The sequence below is a fragment of the Bos indicus genome, chromosome 9 (assembly GCF_029378745.1).
Source record: "Bos indicus isolate NIAB-ARS_2022 breed Sahiwal x Tharparkar chromosome 9, NIAB-ARS_B.indTharparkar_mat_pri_1.0, whole genome shotgun sequence".
Lineage (NCBI taxonomy): Eukaryota > Metazoa > Chordata > Mammalia > Artiodactyla > Bovidae > Bos > Bos indicus.
The window spans coordinates 82,009,461-82,029,456 of NC_091768.1; the positions used below are offsets into that span (position 1 = coordinate 82,009,461).

The 19,996-nt window shown below is 35.8% G+C and overlaps 1 protein-coding gene across 10 annotated transcripts in view; it reads left to right on the plus strand.

Moving 5' to 3' along the window:
* The window catches only part of UTRN (utrophin), a 557,788-nt gene that overhangs the window by 204,769 nt on the left and 333,023 nt on the right, over positions 1-19,996 (plus strand). For all 10 annotated transcript variants that reach the window (XM_070795583.1, XM_070795587.1, XM_070795585.1 and 7 more), the window contains 7 exons: positions 598-753; positions 5,862-6,032; positions 10,858-11,037; positions 13,355-13,483; positions 15,740-15,910; positions 18,192-18,353; positions 18,779-18,916. In XM_070795583.1, coding sequence (XP_070651684.1) covers positions 598-753; positions 5,862-6,032; positions 10,858-11,037; positions 13,355-13,483; positions 15,740-15,910; positions 18,192-18,353; positions 18,779-18,916 — 1,107 coding nt within the window. The remainder of the gene's footprint in view (positions 1-597; positions 754-5,861; positions 6,033-10,857; positions 11,038-13,354; positions 13,484-15,739; positions 15,911-18,191; positions 18,354-18,778; positions 18,917-19,996) is intronic.

A 19,996-nucleotide genomic window follows, 5' to 3' on the forward strand; every position in this document is an offset into this window, starting at 1 on the left:
ACATATTGATGTATGGAAGTTTTATATGTCTTTTCATTATATAACTAACATGTGCTCATTGTGGTAGACTTTGTACTTCAGAGAACTGTAAGAAAAAATTGAATCTTAATATTTCCAAATTCCCACAGCCAGAAATAGCCAGCATTAGCTTTTTTCTAGTAATGGCATTTAGGATTTTGAAAAATGTAATTTAAAAAAATGTTAGACTTTCAATTTTTAGTCTTCATGTTTTCCCATTTTTTGTAGGAAAAATGTTCATATTATCAAGTACTTCCCTAAGCCTTTAAGATACAGGTTTGAGCCTTTTTTCAAATAAGACTAGTATAATCTCTATGAGATTATAATCTCTATGAGATTATACTAGTCTTATTTAAAAAAAAGGCAATCTCTATGAGTGTATTTTCTTATCTGAATTTAAAAAATTATTTCAACCTTGATTTCATCTTACTCATTCTTTGAACCAGATCTGAGAGAGATAAAGCCCTTTGATCTCCATGGTTAGTTTTTAGCTGTCAATCTTTGTCATCCATGTTCTGAAATGGTTCCAGTTACCACATTTTCACTAATATGTATAATTTGTCTGGCTCTATTTTTAAGAAACTCTATAAAATTTTGAGTGAAGTCAAGCTTGAAGTGGAGACTGTAATCAAAACAGGAAGGCACATTGTCCAGAAGCAGCAAACCGACAACCCTAAGGGGATGGATGAGCAGCTGACTTCTCTGAAGGTTCTCTACAATGACCTGGGTGCCCAGGTGAGCAAGGCAGGTGCACTGCCCCTCTGTCTCTCTCATTTGTGTATTCTAAAATTTTACTTCTGGGAGAAGAATGCTTATTTGAATTTTATGGCATCAATAATACATGTTTTCATTTATTTCAATAATTTTTATTATATATCTTTAAAAGTGTGTGTTGACTATGAGGGCCACTCCATTTCTTCTAAGGGATTCTTGCCGACAGTTCAGTTCAGTTCAGTTGCTCAGTCATGTTTGACTCTTTGCGACCCCATGGACTGTAGCACACCAGGCTTCCCTGTCCATCACCAACTCCTGGAGCTCACTCAAACGTATGTCCATTGAGTCAGTGATGCCATCCAACCATCTCATCCTCTGTCGTCCCCTTCTCCTCCCATCTTCAGTCTTTCCCAGCATCAGAGTCTTTTCCAATGAGTCAGTTCTCCGCATCAGGTGGCCAAAGTATTGGAGTTTCAACTTCAGCATCAGTCCTTCCAATGAATATTCAGCGTTGATCTCCTTTAGGATGGACTGGTTGGATCTCCTTGCAGTCCAAGGGACTCTCAAGAGTCCTCTCCACCACCTCAGTTCAAAAGCATCAATTCTTTGGTGCTCAGCTTTCTTTAAAGTCCAACTTTCACATCCATACATGATGGCTGGAAAAACCATAGCTTTGTAGTAGGTATAATGGTCATCTGAATTAAATTCACCCATTCCTGTCCATGTTAGTTCACTGATTCCTGAAATGTCAATTTGCACTCTTGCCATCTTCTGTTTGACCACTTCCAATTTACCTTGATTCGTGGACCTAACATTCCAGGTTCCTATGCAATATTTTCTTTGCAGTATTGGATTTTCCTTTCACCACCAGTCACATCCACAACTGAGCATTGTTTTCACTTTGGCTCAGCCTCTTCATTCCTTCTGGAGCTATTTTTCCACTCTCCTCCAGTAGCATATTGACCTTATAGACACCTTATAGACCATATAGACACCTACTGACCTGTGGGGCTCATCTTTCAGTATCATATCTTTTTACCTTTTCACAGAGTATGTTACTATTAAAATGATGAATAGTTACATAGAAATGTATTTTTAATATTTAATCCAGACTAATTTCTATATTTTCAAAGGCTACAGACATTTCATAAGTTATTATGAGGAAACTCCACAAGTAATAGTCTCTGTATAAACACAGGTTATTGGTCCTTGGATTTCTAGATTGAACAATCCATTGAGAAATGTTAAAAACATCAGGACTGTAATAAATAGTATCAGGAACTTCACATTAATCCAGCAGGATTTAAAATCCTATTCAGAAACATCTATAATTTGGACATTTTAGTGAATCTGTGGGGAAGTTGTTAGGCCCTTTATTGTGAGTGACTGACTTGATCCATTAAGCTTAACATCTTCTCTTATTGAGAATCTCTTCCCTGAAACCAGACAAGCACAAACAAGATAAAACACAGAAACAAATGAAGTGAAACATTCTCATTAATATTGAAAAGCTGTGTTAGATAATATATTAGACCCTTCTGTGATTATTAAATATTAACCAAGTTTCTACACAAGCCCAGAGAATACAAGCTGAAATTTTGTGATCACATTGAGATTACTAACAGTCATACATTTCCTGGGCAATTTGGATTTCACTTCTGCAAGATTAGATTACTGATGTGATATACTGTATACCATTTTTGATACATTGCACATCTGGAACACGTATGGTAAGAGCTTCTTTTTGAGAGAGTTAATTGCATATGTCAGATATTCACACAGTTATTCAAGTCTGGAGAATATATCTGGGATGAAGATATAAATTTTATGAGTCATATGCATAGAGGTGATAATTAAAATTTTCAGTGATGATGAGATTGCCTAGGGAGACGATATATCAATAGAGAAAAAAGAAAAGGTCCTGAATTAAGTAAGTTTTGAGGGATTACATCACTTAGGAGGATATTTGAAGAAGATGAGCTTTGGAGAGTGAAAAAGTTGGCTTAAAGCTCAACATTCAGAAAATGAAGATTATGGCATCTGGTCCCATCACTTCATGGGAAATAGATGGGGAAACAGTGGAAACAGTTTCAGACTTTATTTTTCTGGGCTCCAAAATCACTGCAGATGGTGATTGCAGCCATGAAATTAAAAGTCGCTTACTCCTTGGAAGGAAAGTTATGACCAACCTAGATAGTATATTGAAAAGCAGAGACATTACTTTGCCAACAAAGGTCCATCTAGTCAAGGCTATGGTTTTTCCAGTAGTCGTGTATGGATGTGAGAGTTGGACTGTGAAGAAAGCTGAGCACAGAAGAATTGATGCTTTTGAACTGTGGTGTTAGAGAAGACTCTTGAGAGTCCCTTGGACTGCAAGGAGATCCAACCAGTCCATTCTGAAGGAGATCAGCCCTGGGATTTCTTTGGAAGGAGTGATGCTAAAGCTGAAACTCCAGTACTTTGGCCACCTCATGCAAAGAGTTGACTCATTGGAAAAGACTCTGATGCTGGGAGGGATTGGGGGCATGAGGAGAGGGGGACGACAGAGGATGAGATGGCTGGATGGCATCACTGACTCGATGGATGTGAGTTTGGGTGAACTCCAGGAGTTTGTGATGGACAGGGAGGCCTCAGTTCAGTTCAGTTCAGTCACTCAGTCGTGTCCGACTCTTCGCGACCCCATGAATCACAGCACACCAGGCCTCCTTGTCCATCACCAACTCCCGGAGTTCACTCAGACTCAAGTCCATCGAGTCAGGGAGGCCTGGCATGCTGCAATTCATGGGGTCGCAAACAGTCGGACAGGACTGAGCGACTGAAGTGAACTGAACTGACTGAGCTTTTAAAAGAGACTAAAGTATATATGTATGTGTGTGTTTGTGTGTGTGTGTGTGTGTGTGTGTGTACCACATTTCTTTATCCATTTATTTATCAGTGGCTATTGTGAATAATGCTGCAGTGAGTATGGGAATGCAGATATCTCTTTAAAATAATGATTTCATTTCGTTTGTTGTGTACCAGGAGTAGAGTTGCTGGATCATATAGTAGTAGTTTCTTTTTTAAATTTTTTGAGGGCCCTCCATGTTGTTTTCCATAATTGCAAACTTGACATCTGCTAAGAAAGTAGATCTTAAGATCTACCTAAGATCTACCACAGAAAAAGGTAACTATGTAATGATGGAGGTGTTAATTAACTGTGGTACTCATATCACAATGTATATGTGTATAAAATGATTACAGTATACACCTTAAAAACATACATTGTGCCACCATATATTTTATATGCATGAGAAACTACATATAAAAAGGTGGTACGAAGTGTGGTAGTATACCAGAAACGTGCTAGGTCTGGGAAGCCGAAGGAAGGAGGGTATTTGGAGAATGAGTGTAGGTTTTTGTTTGGAATATTACTGAACAAGGCATCCACTTAAAAGCATACATTAGCTCTTTTGCCATTGGGGTCATCACAGAGCTTAGCAAAGATGATTTCTGTGGAATGATGGAGGTAGAAGCCAGAATGTCATGGCTTGAACACTGTATGGGGGATGACAAATGGTTTTGAGAATTTGTATGGGAAAGGTAGGAGAGAGAGAGGGAAGGTAGGGCCAAAGGAGGAAATTTGTGTGTGTATGTGTGTGTGTGTGTGTGAGAGAGAGATAGACAGACAGATACTTGAGTATGTTTCATCCTTGGTGGGAGTGATCCTGTTGAGAAGGAATGTTTGCATATCTAGGAGAGAGAAGGGATAAATGATTAGGTAAAAGATTTACAATTGATACTGCCTAATTTAATATGCAGTACATCTTAAAATGTATTGATTATATCAGCTGAAGAGAGTGTAAATTGTTATAAGTTGAACTGTAAATTATTTTCTTCCTGGTATACCAAAATCTTTGGTAGCATTAAGTTTTATGATGATTGTGTAGTTGCCTGGGCTTGTCAGTCAGATAAGTATCGTAATATCTTTTAACATAATTCAAATATTTTTCTCCTGAAGTCTGCCTTGAGGTGCTATTAATTTAGAGTCATGAATTTTAATTAAACTCCATAGGAAAAAAAATTCATTTTTAAGAAGGAATTGAATAATAATCAATCTTTGAGACATGCAAGAGTAAAAATAAACTTATAGGATGAATAAGAAGTGCAATCCCATTTTACTTACTAAGAAAACTTGATTTCTATATCTAATAAAGTTTATATTATTTTATATCATCTAAAAAATTTCATCCCATACATGACATTTCACTGTACTACTTATAATATTATCGTCTATACATACGTGTACATAAAAGGAGGAACATATTTTCTTGTATATATTGTGTTTGACATCCTTTAAAGTGTCAGCTCAGCATTAGGTTGCGAATCACTTTAGTCTGAACGTACCATTGTGTAATGCCAGTGGTCAGACCAGGCTCAGTCTTATGGTCATGCCGCTCTGCTCATGGCCTTAACCTTTTTAAGCTTCACTGTCCTGTTCTGTTAAGTGGAAAAAATAGTGCTGATCAGAGGGTTTTATTGTATAACATGTGTAGATTCGTTAGTATAATATGAGAGGCTGGTAAATGTCTGTTAAGTTCATTTTGCTTTCTAACAACAACAGTAAGAACAAAATAGTAATAAAAGTTTGTAATCCATAGCCATTTAATGTATTTTAAATTAAGCAGTTAATTGTGAAACATATGATTGTAAAAAATCTTGCTATTTCTCCCTCATGTTGATGTGTGTTTGTTTTTTAAACAGAATCCCTCATTGAGAGGGTTTTAAGACATCTTCTGCTCAAAATGATGAAAGATGATATTAATTGATTCCTTAATCTTGTTGAAGGGACTGGGGCAAGACCTTCGTGTATATATTTTCCTCACTAAAGGCTCATAACAACCTTCTGAGGGCTATATCTCTACCAGGGTCACTTAGGAAGTTAAGTGGTAGAACTAAGATGAAAATCCAGGGTTGCCTGACACTTAACCACTACAGTATATTGTCTTCCTGCAGAAATGCAAGAATGGAGTGATTCTAGGTGCCAGAGATAAAGGTTAGGTATGTCTTGGGGGTTAACTATGAATCTGTGTGGATCTTTAGTTCATATTTGTTTCCACCCATGTTCATCTCTTTCGTGTTTTTTTTTTAAGGTGACAGAGGGAAAACAGGATCTGGAAAGAGCATCCCAGTTGGCTCGGAAGATGAAGAAAGAGGCTGCTTCTCTCTCTGAATGGCTTTCTGTTACCGAAACAGAATTGGTACAGAAATCCACTTCAGAAACTTTGCTTGGTGATTTGGATACAGAAATTTCCTGGGCTAAAGTAAGTTGTAGTTCAGGTGAACCACAAAAATTACCAGTATAATCTGTGGCATTTTGATCAGAGAAATCTGGGTTTATGTCATTTGTCTCCATTTCTTACTAAATATCGTCTTTTCCTTTTTCCATTCTTTTTTCCACATCTCTATCCTAAAAAAGAATAAGAATACTTTAAAAGCAACTAACTTCAGAAGACACACACACACACGCATTATACACATATACATATAATATATACATATGTGTATATTAAGATAGGGGAAAGATTTATTGATTGATTTTGGCCACACCTCTCAGCTTGTGGGATCTTCGTTCCCCACCAGGGATTGAACCCGGGTCCTCGGCAGTGAAAGTGCAGAGTCCAAACAACTGGAAAGGAATTCCTCAGAAGGTATTTTTATCTTGATGCTGAAGAGTTAAACTCACATGGCCCAACAAAGTCTTTGTAGTCATTATACTTATACAGTGTAACTATCACCTTCAAAATCAGTGACATTTTTTGAGTATTCATTCTTCACAAAGTATTGTGCTGAATTTATTAATTCTTCTATAGTAAGTTTTATACCAGTAACTAATCTTTCTATTGCAAGCTAATTGCTAACTGTAGAGAGCAGAGAAACAGAATTAAAAAAAAAATCAATAAATGATCAAAGAATTTTCTCTAGTCCTATATTTACTTAGAAATCACATAGATTAGAGAGTTGATTTGCCAATTCTCTTTTGAGGTGGACAAAGAATTGAATGAAACACGAAGTAGTTTTTCTTTTTTTTAACCAAGGCATTCTCTTTTTCTCAATTCATTTTCTAAGAAGCATATATACTAGAGATAAATGCTGAAAATAAATGATCAGTACTGTGACAGAGCTTTATATAAAACCCCAGGTATCAGTTTTGACTTCTACAGGTGTCGACTTTTGGGGTGTGAAGAGGGAAGTGCTCTGAGGTGGTGTGATATAATTCCTTAATTTGAATGCTCTTTGGAGTTAGCTGTTGTAAGAAACTCAAGATATTAGTCACTAGAAAGAATGTTCTCAGTTTAATAGCTCATGGAATGTATAATTGCTGTGGGCTGTATGGAGTAAAAGGGATACATGAAGGAAGTGAAAAACACTGGAATTCATGGGTTACGGTGGATGAATGGCAACCAAAGGCACTTAACTATATATTTTTTTTAATTAAAGCTTTGTCAAGGAAATATTATCTTTTTTCTACAATACATTTTGAAAGTCATTATTTTTTTATTAGTCCCATGAGTCTTATAAGCTAATTGAATGATATTTGCATAGTGTAATACCAAAAAAGAGACAGGAGCAAAAATGATCTTTGTTCAAAGAATACCCTGTTATCATTTCAGTTTTTTTGTAGGCCCATGTAGACATGGAGGCACAAGTATATCTTTTAAAAAGAATTATATCTAGTCTTTCATTACCTTTTTGAAAAGCAGGTTATATCTTTAACATTTTCTTGTATCTGCAAGTGTTTTGTGTCACACATTGGAGATAGATAGCATTTCATTGAATATTTTATTTCTTATTGTCCCATTCCTCCATTCATAGCCATTTAAATTATTACCAGTTTTCACTATTGTAAAAACTGCTGTGATGAGTATACTTGTGGTTAAATCCTAGCATATATTTGTAATTAATTTTCTGAGGATAAATTCTTAGCTCTAAAAATATTGGGTCAAGGGATGTATCCATTTTAAAGCTAATACTGGTTATGAAATTGTCCTTGAGAAATGTTTTACCCAACAGCTGTGAGTGAGAATTCCTACTTGCCTGTTTTAACTAAACTTTTGACAATGGTAGGCAAATAACATGTCTTGGTTATTTAATTAGAACATTTTCCTTTAGCATATAGGCCATTTGTAGCTTCTGTCTCCATTTGATCTTATAATTTGGAGATCTTTACCTGTTACAATTATTAAAGCTTAATATGTTGTGTATTGATGCAATTTTTTGCCATCTAGTTTCCTTTCTGTTCTGTATATTTTTAAAACAGTTTTTATACATTTTTTAAAGAATACAATCTTTTTTTTTTCCCTAATTATTTCTGCCTTTAGTGTTTAGAAAGGCCAAATTTACAACAAAATTACATAATTATTTACTTATATTCTCTTCTAGCTCTTTTATAGTTTCATCTTTTTTACCTTTAATACTTTAATCCTTCTGGAATTTAGTTTGGTGTATGTAATGAGGTAAGGCTCTAACCCTTTTTTCCCCAAATAGTTTGCTAGTTATCTCAGCACTACTTGTTGAATAATTATCCCTTCCTCACTGATTTGACCTGCTCAATTCATGTATTCTTTTTGTCTGTTACTTTCCTTTATTTTCTACTTCACTGATCTGACCCTCTGAAAAGTTCTTCAAGTATTTAATATGTGGTTCTATAATAAACTTCAGCATGTAGTTAATGACAGGATTTCCTGACTTTATGTTCCTTCCTTTGTATATACTCATATGAATTTTAAAATTATTACTCTTAAATTCTTAAAAAAATTCTTTTAAAAACTTTGGTTTGAATTGCCATAAATTTATAAATTTGTTTTGAGGGGAATTGACATCTTTACTAAATTAAGTCTTTTTATTAACATGTAAATGTCTCATTTCCTCTCCAAATTCCCTCTCTACATAATGCTTTGTAAACATTATGCATATATGCCAAAAAGTTTATTCCTGTGTGTTTATTTTATTGGTATGTAAAAAGTATACTTTTCTTTTTATTTTAAAGTAATTCCTTATACCTGGTACACAGGCAATATCAATTTTTGCATATTTAATTTTTAATCATCTTTGTGCACTCACATAAATTCAATTAGTTTTTCAGTTGATTCTTATCATTTTTAAGGCAAAGACAGTAATGATATTTATTTCTTCTGGAACCATTCACTCTTAAATTCCCACTTAATCTTATTTTAGATTTGAAATAATGAAGATGGTATATACAAATCACAAATTCACAGTACATTCACATCATTAAAGTAAACCAAATGAAACATCAGTACGTAACGTTATCACCAAATTTTTTCAATGTTTTATTGTCAGATTTAAGAACCATGCGTATTTTACAACTCTTCAGTGTATTTCCACCATTATGCTGCTACTGCTAAGTCGCTTCAGTCGTGTCCGACTCTGTGTGACCCCATGACGGCAGCCTACTAGGCCCCCCCTGTCCCTGGGATTCTCCAGGCAAGCACACTGGAGTGGGTTGCCATTTCCTTCTCCAATGCATGAAAGTGAAAAGTGAAAGTGAAGTTGCTCAGTCGAGCCTGACTCTTAGTGACCCCATGGACTGCAGCCTACCAGGCTCCTCTGTCCATGGGATTTTCCAGGCAAGAGTACTGGAGTGGGGTGCCATTGCCTTCTCCATTCCACCACTATAAAATCATTTTCCAATGCAAAATTTAAATAGCATCTTCATTCCAGAATTTAATGTTTTTATTCCATAGCTTAAAAATCAGCATTTTCGGTGTAGCCATTTTCTTTACAATAAAATCTGTTAACATAGTTTGTGTACTGTTTAAATTTAGTTGCATGTAATTAATTATTTCTTATAGTTTTTAAAGACTATTGCAGCCAATCAGTCCATAGCCACTGAAGGAATGTAAAAAGTTAATAACTGAAGAGAGCATGGCTGTGGGTATTCTGTTTTTCTGTTTTTTTCCCCCCTCCTTGCTGGAGAAGAACATTTACTTGAGAGAAGTATTTTGATGTCTTTATAAATATACTGGTAATTAATGAGTCCAAATGAGTCTTACATCTTGACTCACTTGCGATTTTTATCTTTCAAAATGTGATTGAATGATGTGAGACTGAATGTGGACTTGAGCTCCTTGAAATGATTTATTTAAATATTATTCTAAAAAGGTACAACAGCAGTAGGGTAGATATGTGCATGCCACTTTTTGATTGAAAGAACTTTGCAGTTTTAATTTTGGAACCCAACATTCTCTTTATAATTCTCTGGTCAAACTTATAAATGTGAGAATCAAGTTATCATAATACCATCCAGAGTATTACCGTTACATAATATGACAATTGCAGAATCAAAGCTTAGACGTGCTACTTTTCCTGTGATGTACTTAAGATGAAATATTTTTTGTAATGTTTATAAACAGACTGTATGTTAAGTTATAGGGCTGTTCAGTTCAGTTCAGTCGCTCAGTTGTGTCCAGTTCTTTGCAACCCCATGGAGTGCAACACGCCAAGCCTCCCTGTCCATCACCAACTCCCGGAGTTTACCCAGACTCATGTCCATCAAGTCAGTGATGCCATCCAGCCATTTCATCCTCTGTCGTTCCCTTCTCCTCCCACCTTCAGTCTTTCGCAGCATCAGGGTCTTTTCAAATGAGTCGGTTCTTCACGTCAGGTTGTAGTCCTTGCATATAAATATAGCGCATGTTAGTTGTTTCCTGTAGTAGTCAAGGAGATAAATTCACTATGAATATTTTAGAATTTTGAGTTCTGGGGTAGTTCTGCTTCGCCCGCTTGTAGTTACTGAAAATGAAATTGATTCTTTATATCTAAACTTATGATGCAGATAATTGTTGGTGTGTAATAAATTTATACTTAAAAATAAATGAAATAATTACCTTTCCACATCTAAGATCATTACAGTCTTTGGTATTCATATAATTAAATAGTTAATTTTTATTTGAAACTTAAAAACTCTCATGTTAGCAAGTTGGGGAATCTTGTGCACTTTTGACGTGTGTAAGCAATCTAGGGAGTTGTATATATATGGAAGAAAAATATTTTAAAAGTGAAGGTTGTGTAAACTTTTATAATGTTCTGCAAGATCAAGTGGGTCTTGGAATTTTTATTTTCTAGAATATTCTGAAGGATCTGGAAAAAAGAAAAGCTGATTTGAACAGCATCACAGAGAGCAGTGCTGCCCTACGGAACTTGATCGAGGGCAGCGAGGCCGTCTTGGAAGAGAAGCTCTGTGTGCTTAGTGCTGGCTGGAGCCGGGTTCGTACCTGGGCTGAGGATTGGTGCAGCACCCTGATGGTGAGTTGCAGCAAGAGCCTCATGGCGAAATCGTTTCTCTTGGGAATACGTGAAAATAAAGACAGTTTGGATTGGAATTCCAAAGCCTGTTTTCTGTTTGTCACAATAATGTTTTGCTTGTGAATTAATTTCATTTAGACTACATTTTATCTTTTGCTTTGAAAAGATAATAACCAGAAAGAGTTTAAAGTACTTCATTTCTATTAAGTAATAAACCATTTGTGATATACCTAGAAATACGTACTTGAACATCTTACTAAATGTAACTTATTTGCTACATTTAAATGACTTAATATTGTATTTAATTTTCATACTATTATAGACTATATATATATATAATGTTTGTAATGTTCTAAAATTGGTGTACTAGTTAAGGGCACAGGTTCTAATATTGGATAACCCAAGTTAAAGTTTTGACTATAAACCGGAGGACCTTGGTCAAATTACTTAAATTAAGCATTCTCTAAATCTCAGTTTTCTCATATGTAAAATGGACATTATTATAATTTTTACCTCATACAGTTTTTGTGATTATATAGTATAAAACATGTACTGCTCTTATATAACTAAAAACAATTTTAGATATTATTATGATCATTATAGTAATTAAGTGTTATATGCTATTAATCTTTGTTACACCACTACACAATTAACTAGTATTTCATGAAAATAGTGACCCTCTACTTTCATAATGTTTTCTGTTTCTCTTGTATTAATACTAGCAATGAATACTATGTAGCAGCATCACCGTCTCCTCCCTCAAAAAGAGTTCTCATCTATAAATTATTATTTCTTCAGATATATCTGAGATAGGACTTTTTCCAAATTCGTAGAATTATTGGGTAATGGATAGAAACAGAGAAGAATAAATTATCATGTGTTTCAATATTTATTGAAATCAATCAGAATGTGTAGGGCATTGAAGTTGGTGGGCTTACATCTTGACCTGTCAGATTGATATTCAGAGTTCATCTACAACTTACTATCTTCATAACCTTGTGTTAATTACTTAATTTCACTAAGTTTTAATTTCCCTATATATAAAATGGAATTAAAAGAACATATCTAACAAAGTTGTTAAGTGTTGAATAACAAATGTGAAATCTTGGCTCATAGAATATGTTCTTTAACTATTTTATACATTCATTTTTATTTTAACTAGTTTTATTCCACATTCTCATGGTCCGTCCTTCTGTCTTCTGCAGTCTGTACCTTCTAAATTCTCCTTTCAAATAATATCTTTCTATTTCACTTGATTTATCTGCTTTGGTCTGATGTTTATCAATTCTTAATTAGAATCCAGACCACTGTCAAAACTTTACTTATGTCATTTATTCTCATTCTACTTTTCAATGATTTATTTCATGTTATAGATTAATAATTTGCTTATTTTTAAACTTCCTTCATCCTATAAAATATATTTCCTAAAAGTTGTTAATTTCATCATAAGGCTTCTGCACTCTTTTTGATCACATTCTAAATTCTTGCTTTTGCCTCAGGAAGTCTGCCCTGTTTTAATTGGCTTAAGTGTTTGCTTCTGTTTTCAAATTTATCTCTCAATCACATGTTATATCATGCTTCAGGAAATATCACTGTGGTCTATGCCAAGTGTCATGTTAAGTGCTGATGGTACTGAGGTGAAAAGACATGGGCCCTGCCTCAAGCACTCAAGCTTTGAGTAGGCAAAATCTATTCAAGCATATTTGAATTACTTTTTTACTAGTACTTCCTTAAATGCTGCTGCTGCCTTAAATGAGTTCTTAACTAATATGATCCAGGCAGGCCAAAAAGATTATTTGTGATATATGAATGAGAAATAGGGATTAAAATAAAATGAAATTTATAAAGAAACTTTTTGCCTTTTATTCTTCAATTTTTCATTATGTTGAGGTCTAAATTAAAATAAAAAAGTACCCAACCACAGCTGTGCTTCCTTGGTGCTCAGACAGTAAAGAATCTGCTGGCAATGTGGGAGACCCAGGTTTGATCCCTCGGTTGGGAAGATCCCCTGGTGAAGGGAATGGCTACCCACTCCAGTATTCTTGACTGGAAAATTCCGTGGACAGTGGAGCCTGGCAGGCTGCAGTCCATGGGATTGCTGAGTCGGACATGGCTGAGTGACTAACACTTTCACTTTTACATCTGTGCATATTTTGGAATGAGATTTATCCATTGAGGAAGAGCTTTGCAGGAAGGTAGAAGTTCTTCTTGAAATTCAGCATTACTTAGGTCTTTGAAGACTTTTAAAATGTCTTTGAAGATTATTGTCTTAATTATTTCATATGGTTGTATCAGTGTTTTATTAATTCCTTTCTAGAACCATCAGAACCAGTTGGAAATATTTGATGGAAATGTTGCCCACATAAGCACCTGGCTTTATCAAGCTGAAGCACTATTGGATGAGATCGAAAAGAAGCCAGCAAGCAAACGGGAAGAAATTGTGAAGGTAGCAGACAGAGGATCAGTAGCACTTCTGAGAATGGAAGGTTTAGCTGTCACCTTTCTCTTGAGGAATACTTCAAGTTACTTGTACACATGTGCTTTTATGTTGGTGGGATAAACAGAATGAGTCTTTTTGTTTGTTTGTTTGTTGGTTTTTGTCTTAGCTAAATTTTTGTTCCATTCCTCTTAGATAAGAATTGGCATCTGAAAGTGCCACATTATGGGATTGTTAACATAATTTTTCCATTGTAATTTAATAAGCTTAGGAAACCAGAAAATACTTCTTCATTTTGTCATGCTGCATAGTTGAATGCTGCATTGTTAGTTAACAGCAAAAGTGCTTGAAAGTGCATGAAAAAGTTATTTTTTTCATGACTTGCAACATTTGGAAGAAATTGAAAGTTTCTTCAATTTCTTCAATTTATAGAAAGTTGGAGCAGAACTGACTTCATAATGAGTATATTTGGCTTTCATTTCTTGGTGCATATTCTCCACCGACCCAGCTTTTTAGAGGGATCAGCTGTGAAAAAAAAGATAGTACACGTTTTCAGAAGTGCAGTATGGCAGACTTCTTCACTTTGCTCAGCTTCTTGATACCCTTACTCACTGGTGATAAGCAAAGAAGAAATTTTTGTCTTGGGGACTCCAGAGTCTCAGAAAAGTGCCAAGAGTAGCCCTTATTCTTTCCTGTGTTTTTACATTTTGTTTCAAAGTTGAAGGTCAGACCTAACTTTTAAGAATTACCCCTGGGAAATCTTTTCTATCTACTGCTCAGGCCCCACCAATCCTTCTTTGGAACTCTCTGACACATCAGACATGGATGAACAGTTGAATTCTGGGTTACAAATATACTCTCGCAACATTTTGCAGACATTACTGAATGAATCTTTTTTCCCCTTCACATTGTTTATTGATGACAGGAATCACTGCATAATTAAAGATTTGATGAGGAACCTGCAAACAATAAAGAATGTGTCTGTTGCCAGCAAAATAACAATTATTTCAGGTCCTTTAGACGTTACAGAGCTTTTTCACACCGAATGGCTCATATGAAACAAAACCATTTTAGAGTGTTTAATTATGCATCTATAAAACCTTTAAAGAATGAGATAGATTCCTTTCTTCACTACATTTTCCTTATTTCCAGGACTACATTTTTAGTGAATTTATTAAATTTATTACATTAAATCACTAACATATGTTTAACATAACCTTTAGACAATTTTTTCATAAAAGCCAAGACCTATCTGCAAAGTGTTTATTTCTTTCCGCTTGATTTTTCTTAAAGGGAATTTCAAGAATCGCTACAGAACTAGCAAAATTTGAGACAAGCCATGGCTGGTTGTTGTTGTTTTTTTAATATGACAATCAGATTTAGATGCAAGAGAACACATTCTAAAAGTTCCATAGTTAAGCTGATATTCTCCTGTTTCTAGCTACATACACTAATTTTAAAACTTCCTCAGACTTCTTATTTTCTCTCAGCCACCCTAACAAGTAAGCAGATTCTTCAGCTCAGTGGATTAGGCTCCACGTCTTAGATCATTGAGTGCCTTGCGGTATCCTTCATTCTTGTCAATCACCAGGAAAACATCTGCAGAATTTATAGACACATACAGATAAGCTAGTACTTCACTCAACATGTACTCATAGCCATACTTCTGAGAGAATTCCAGCACTTTTCAAAAACTTACGAATGAAGTAGGAATTGAGGCAGGTATTTGCATCCCTTTCTTAGGCCTGAAAATGAATTTAATGACCATTATGAAATTAGCCAGAGGAAACTGCGTAATGTTGTGCATTTTAGTTAAAAACTAAATGGTAATATTCAACTCCCTTCCAAATCAGTTTACCTTCACCAAGGGAAGCGGGATGGCGGTAAACAAGATTTCTAGGGGGAAAAGAAGTTAAAGTTTGTTCCTTGCTACTTAATCTTTTATCAGCCTCAAGAAACTTCGCAATTCTTAGAATAAGATGGTTGAGGAAATAAATGACACAATAAATCTTATAGACTATTCAATTATAAAGTAAAGTTTTATATAAACTAGGAGTAGTTTAAAGTGCTTCCCGTATAGCATGAATGAGTCTCTCTCTCTCTCTTTAAATATATGAACAGCTCTTATTCAAACTGATGGTACTGAAGTCTCTTACTAGGAGTCTCAGACATTTGTTTAAGCTCCCTTTACTTCCCAGTTAACACTGCACCCATGTTTGATTTCGATTTTTCCCATGTGATAATTTCATGCTTTCTTACAATTAGCGTTTACTCTCTGAGATGGATGATGTCAATCTCCAAGTACAAAATGTCCGAGATCAAGCTGTTGTTTTGATGAATGCACGTGGAGGCTCAAGCCGGGAGCTTGTAGAACCAAAATTAGCTGAATTGAACAGAAATTTTGAAAAGGTCTCTCAACACATCAGAAGTGCCAAAGTAAGTAATTATGTTTTTATATAAAACTATTTTCTTGTACATATGTAGCTGAATGGTAGGTAGTTATATGGTGCTAGTGCTAAGTTGCTTCAGTTGTGTCCGACTCTTTGTGACCCTATGGAATGTAACCTGCCAGGCTCCTCAGTCTATGGGATTCTCCAGGCAAGAATACTGGAGTGGGTTGCCATGCCTTTCACCAGGGGATCTTCCCCGCCCAGGGACTGAACCCACGTCTCTTACATCTACCTGTATTGGCAAGCAGGTTCTTTACTGCTAGCGCCACCTGGGAAGCCTCAATTATATGGTATATACAACAAAAAATTAAACGAAAATGGTTTTATCACTTTTCTTTGATTGGAGCATTTGTTCTTATTTATGATTGTGCAAATGAAGGAGAGATCTAAGAAGTTAGTATAAAAGATAATAACCCATTTGAGAAAAGGTTTCAAGTATTGAAATTATCTAAGAGGAAGGGTCCTCATTTTTGTTGCTAAGAGTTGGACATGACTGAGTGACTTCACTTTCACTTTTCACTTTCATGCATTGGAGAGGGAAATGGCAACCCACTCCAGTGTTCTTGCCTGGAGAATCCCAGGGACGGGGGAGCCTGGTGGGCTGCTGTCTATGGGGTCGCACAGAGTCGGACACGACTGACATGACTTAGCAGCAGGAACAGCAGCAAATATTCTCTAACTTTGCTTTGTTTTGAAATATCTGATGTTGTCGTTTAGTCGCTAAGTCCTGTCTGACTCTTTGCAACCTCATGGACTACAGCCCACCAGGCAGCTCTGTCCATGGGATTTCCCAGGCAAGGATACCAGAATGGGTTAACCATTTCCTTCTACAGGGGATCATCCTGCCCCAGGAATCAAACCTGGGTCTCCTGTATTTGCAGGCAGATTCTTACCACTGAGCCACCAGGGAATCCCAAAATATCTGATATAATAGGCCAAACTATCTTTCATAGCCTAAGAATATATTTAGATTATTTGCAACTTAAAGAAAACAAACAAAAATCTTGCTTTAATTCTTGCCTTCCTTACCTTGTGACCTAAGCTTACTTATTTAGTCTTTTCAGCAGGTCTGTGGGAGATTTTTCTACAAGTGTAAAAGAGTAATCCAGGAGACATAGGAGGTGGATTGAAAGAAAGTACGAAGAAAATGATTATTTTTCCCATAAATAATTTCTGTTAACATTCTGGCATGTAATTCTATTCTTATATGTATGTGATATTGAAGTATCAAAATTTTTATATTGTTTTGTGTATTCTCCTTTGACAAGGTTTTTAACAGCTATTCAATTATATGATCTGTTGTGGTTTTTAAGTCAGTTTTCCACTTTTATTGTGCTTTTATAAATATTGTCTTGTTAAAATTCTCTTACGCATGTCTTTTTGCTTGTCTCTTAATATGCCCTTAGGATCACTTTGTAGAATTCCTTGAAATTGTTGTGAAAGTTGTACATATAACTGCTGTAAATAGATTTTTCCGGAGAGGTTGCTAGCTTCCCCATATTCAGTCAACACTGCCAGTTTTCCTGCATTTCATTTTATTAAAGTTGTTACATTGATTTTGGACTTCTCCAGTGGCTCATTGGTAAAGAATCTGCCTGCATTGCAGAAGATTTAGGTGACATGGGTTCGATCCCTGGGTTGGGAAGATCTTCTGGAGACAGGGCATGGCAACCCACTACAGTATTCTGGCCTGGAGAATCCCATGGACCAAGGAGCCTGGTGGGCTGCAGTCCATGGGGTAGTGAAGAGTCAAACACAACTGAAGCGACTGAGCGTGCACACACATTGATTTTAGGCACGTCCATATAAACTATTTCTATGTAGATATTGTCTGAAAGTACCACATTGAGAAAGGTATACTTTTGTGAAGTTTGGGTATCACAATCCAAGGGGCCCTGTACTGGAGAACATTAATTGGGAGTCATTCTTTGTGATGTTCCTGTATTAGGAGGTGGTCTTTCTTCCTCTCTGTGGCCAAGGCAGGGCTGGCTTCTGCGTCATGGCACTGTTTCCTGATGTATTTGTTTGTGGTCCTAGAATGCCCCTCACATACTCTAGGCAGTCAGGGTCACTTGCACACTACTTCACATCTGTGCCTGGAGTTTGGAGAACGTGGTAATCAGAGACGCCCAAGTTGGTAAAATTATTGCTGTGTGAGTGGATAAACTAAAGTCAATTCAAATAAATTCTGGTTCTTTTTTGATACTGATTAACGGTGAAAGGTCAAGTTAAGACCATCTTTTCAAGGAACGTTTTTCCCTCCACAGTTGCTAATTGGCCAGGAACCGTTATCGTATCCGTGTCTGGTCACCAGTGAAGCATTTGAAGTTGGTGTGCCTTTCTCTGACTTGGAAAAATTAGAAAGTGACATAGATAATATGTTAAAGGTTATGGAAAAACACTTGGAATCCAGTGATGAAGATGAAAAGGTTCGTTCAAGGAGATTTTCAAAACCATGGTGCTGTCACTTTTCTTCTGTGTTAATCACATCTTTACACTAATGATGTTTACCCAGATATCTGCCAAACATGGTAGAACAGATTTAAATGTGATTTTCTGCAAAGTGTCAAAGTGAGATTTGTCATGGGATTTACACAATATCTTAAAAAAATAGACATATTTTCTGACGATAGTGTTATCTTAGTGCTATTTAACTTCTAAACTAGCAGTCTTTATGAGCTATTTTAACTTCATATATGAAATATTTTAAGAAAAACACAAACATTTCTTGTGTATCATGCAGATAAACATGTGTTGACTATACTGTACTTTGTAGGTTGGTTCTGCTTGGAACTGATAGTAATTGACCTTGTGCTTTTTCCTTTTGAGTAATTTATGTCTTTCAAACATTCAGATGGATGAGGAGAGAGCCCAGATTGAGGAAGTTCTACAAAGAGGAGAACAAATGTTGCATCAACCTATGGAAGATACTAAAAAAGAAAAGATCCGTTTGCAGTTACTACTTTTGCACACAAGATACAACAAAGCTAAGGTATTGTCATGGGGGAGATTCTTTTCCACTTACGTAACTTTTTCAGCTCTTGCCATTCAGATGTTTGATGTTGCAAATCAAATGATTTCTGAAATCATTTGAGAAATGATTTATCAAATCAATGAGACCTCAAATCAATGATGTCTCAAAACAAACCAATTGCAATGGTATTTCCTTCTCCTTTCTAGTGTGTATTGCTAGATAGGTTTATATTTTTGGATGAGACAACACTAAGAAAATAGAAACATAAAACTTTATTATAGGACATCCCTTTTGGATTTCTGATAATGTTTTAAACCTTTGGTGTGTGACTTCTTCCTTCAGTTTTGTATTTTATGTGTGGAGGTCTTGACCACATTAAAAAAATTCTAGTTTACAAATAACTAAATTTGTGACATTGATAAAATATGATTTATATTCTAGAAAATGATTCACCACCAGCTCCCTTTTCAATGGCCATCTTTGCAGCTGCATTGTAAATATGCTGGTGTTCCTTAGAGGTCTGTTAGGTAATCCTAGAACCAGTTTTCGTTGATGATGTTGGAATCTACGAGAAGATGTCCCCATCTGTTTATACTGCTGCCTTGTAACAGGTTCCAAGTTGAACTGGCCCTCTCACTACCCCGAACCTGTTTCCTAATTTTTTCCCTATCTTAGTTATTTTTCAAAACTATCCATTCTCAAGGTAGAAACCTCAAAATCTTCTCAATCCTTTCCTGTTCCTCATAGGCTTTGTTCCTCACACCACATTGAGGAAGGATTAAAGCCAGTATGTCCAAATGAAATAAGATACGGGCCTGAACTGGCAGTTGAATCCAGTTCTGCCAGTTACTTGTTTTATGAACCTGGGAAAGTAACTTCCTAAGTCCTGTATCCCTTCCATAATTCAGACTCCTGTGATTTTTACCTATTAGTTATTCCCCAAGCTTTCCATAGCTCCAGCCCACTTTCTGTATTTTTCTCAGGGTTATTCCTCATCCCCCAAGTCATGGCTAATTATACGATTCCTATTCCAAAGAACTTGTTCAGGAATATTGTGAAATGCAGAAAAAGCTTTAGGTGTAAGATTTGTTACTGCAA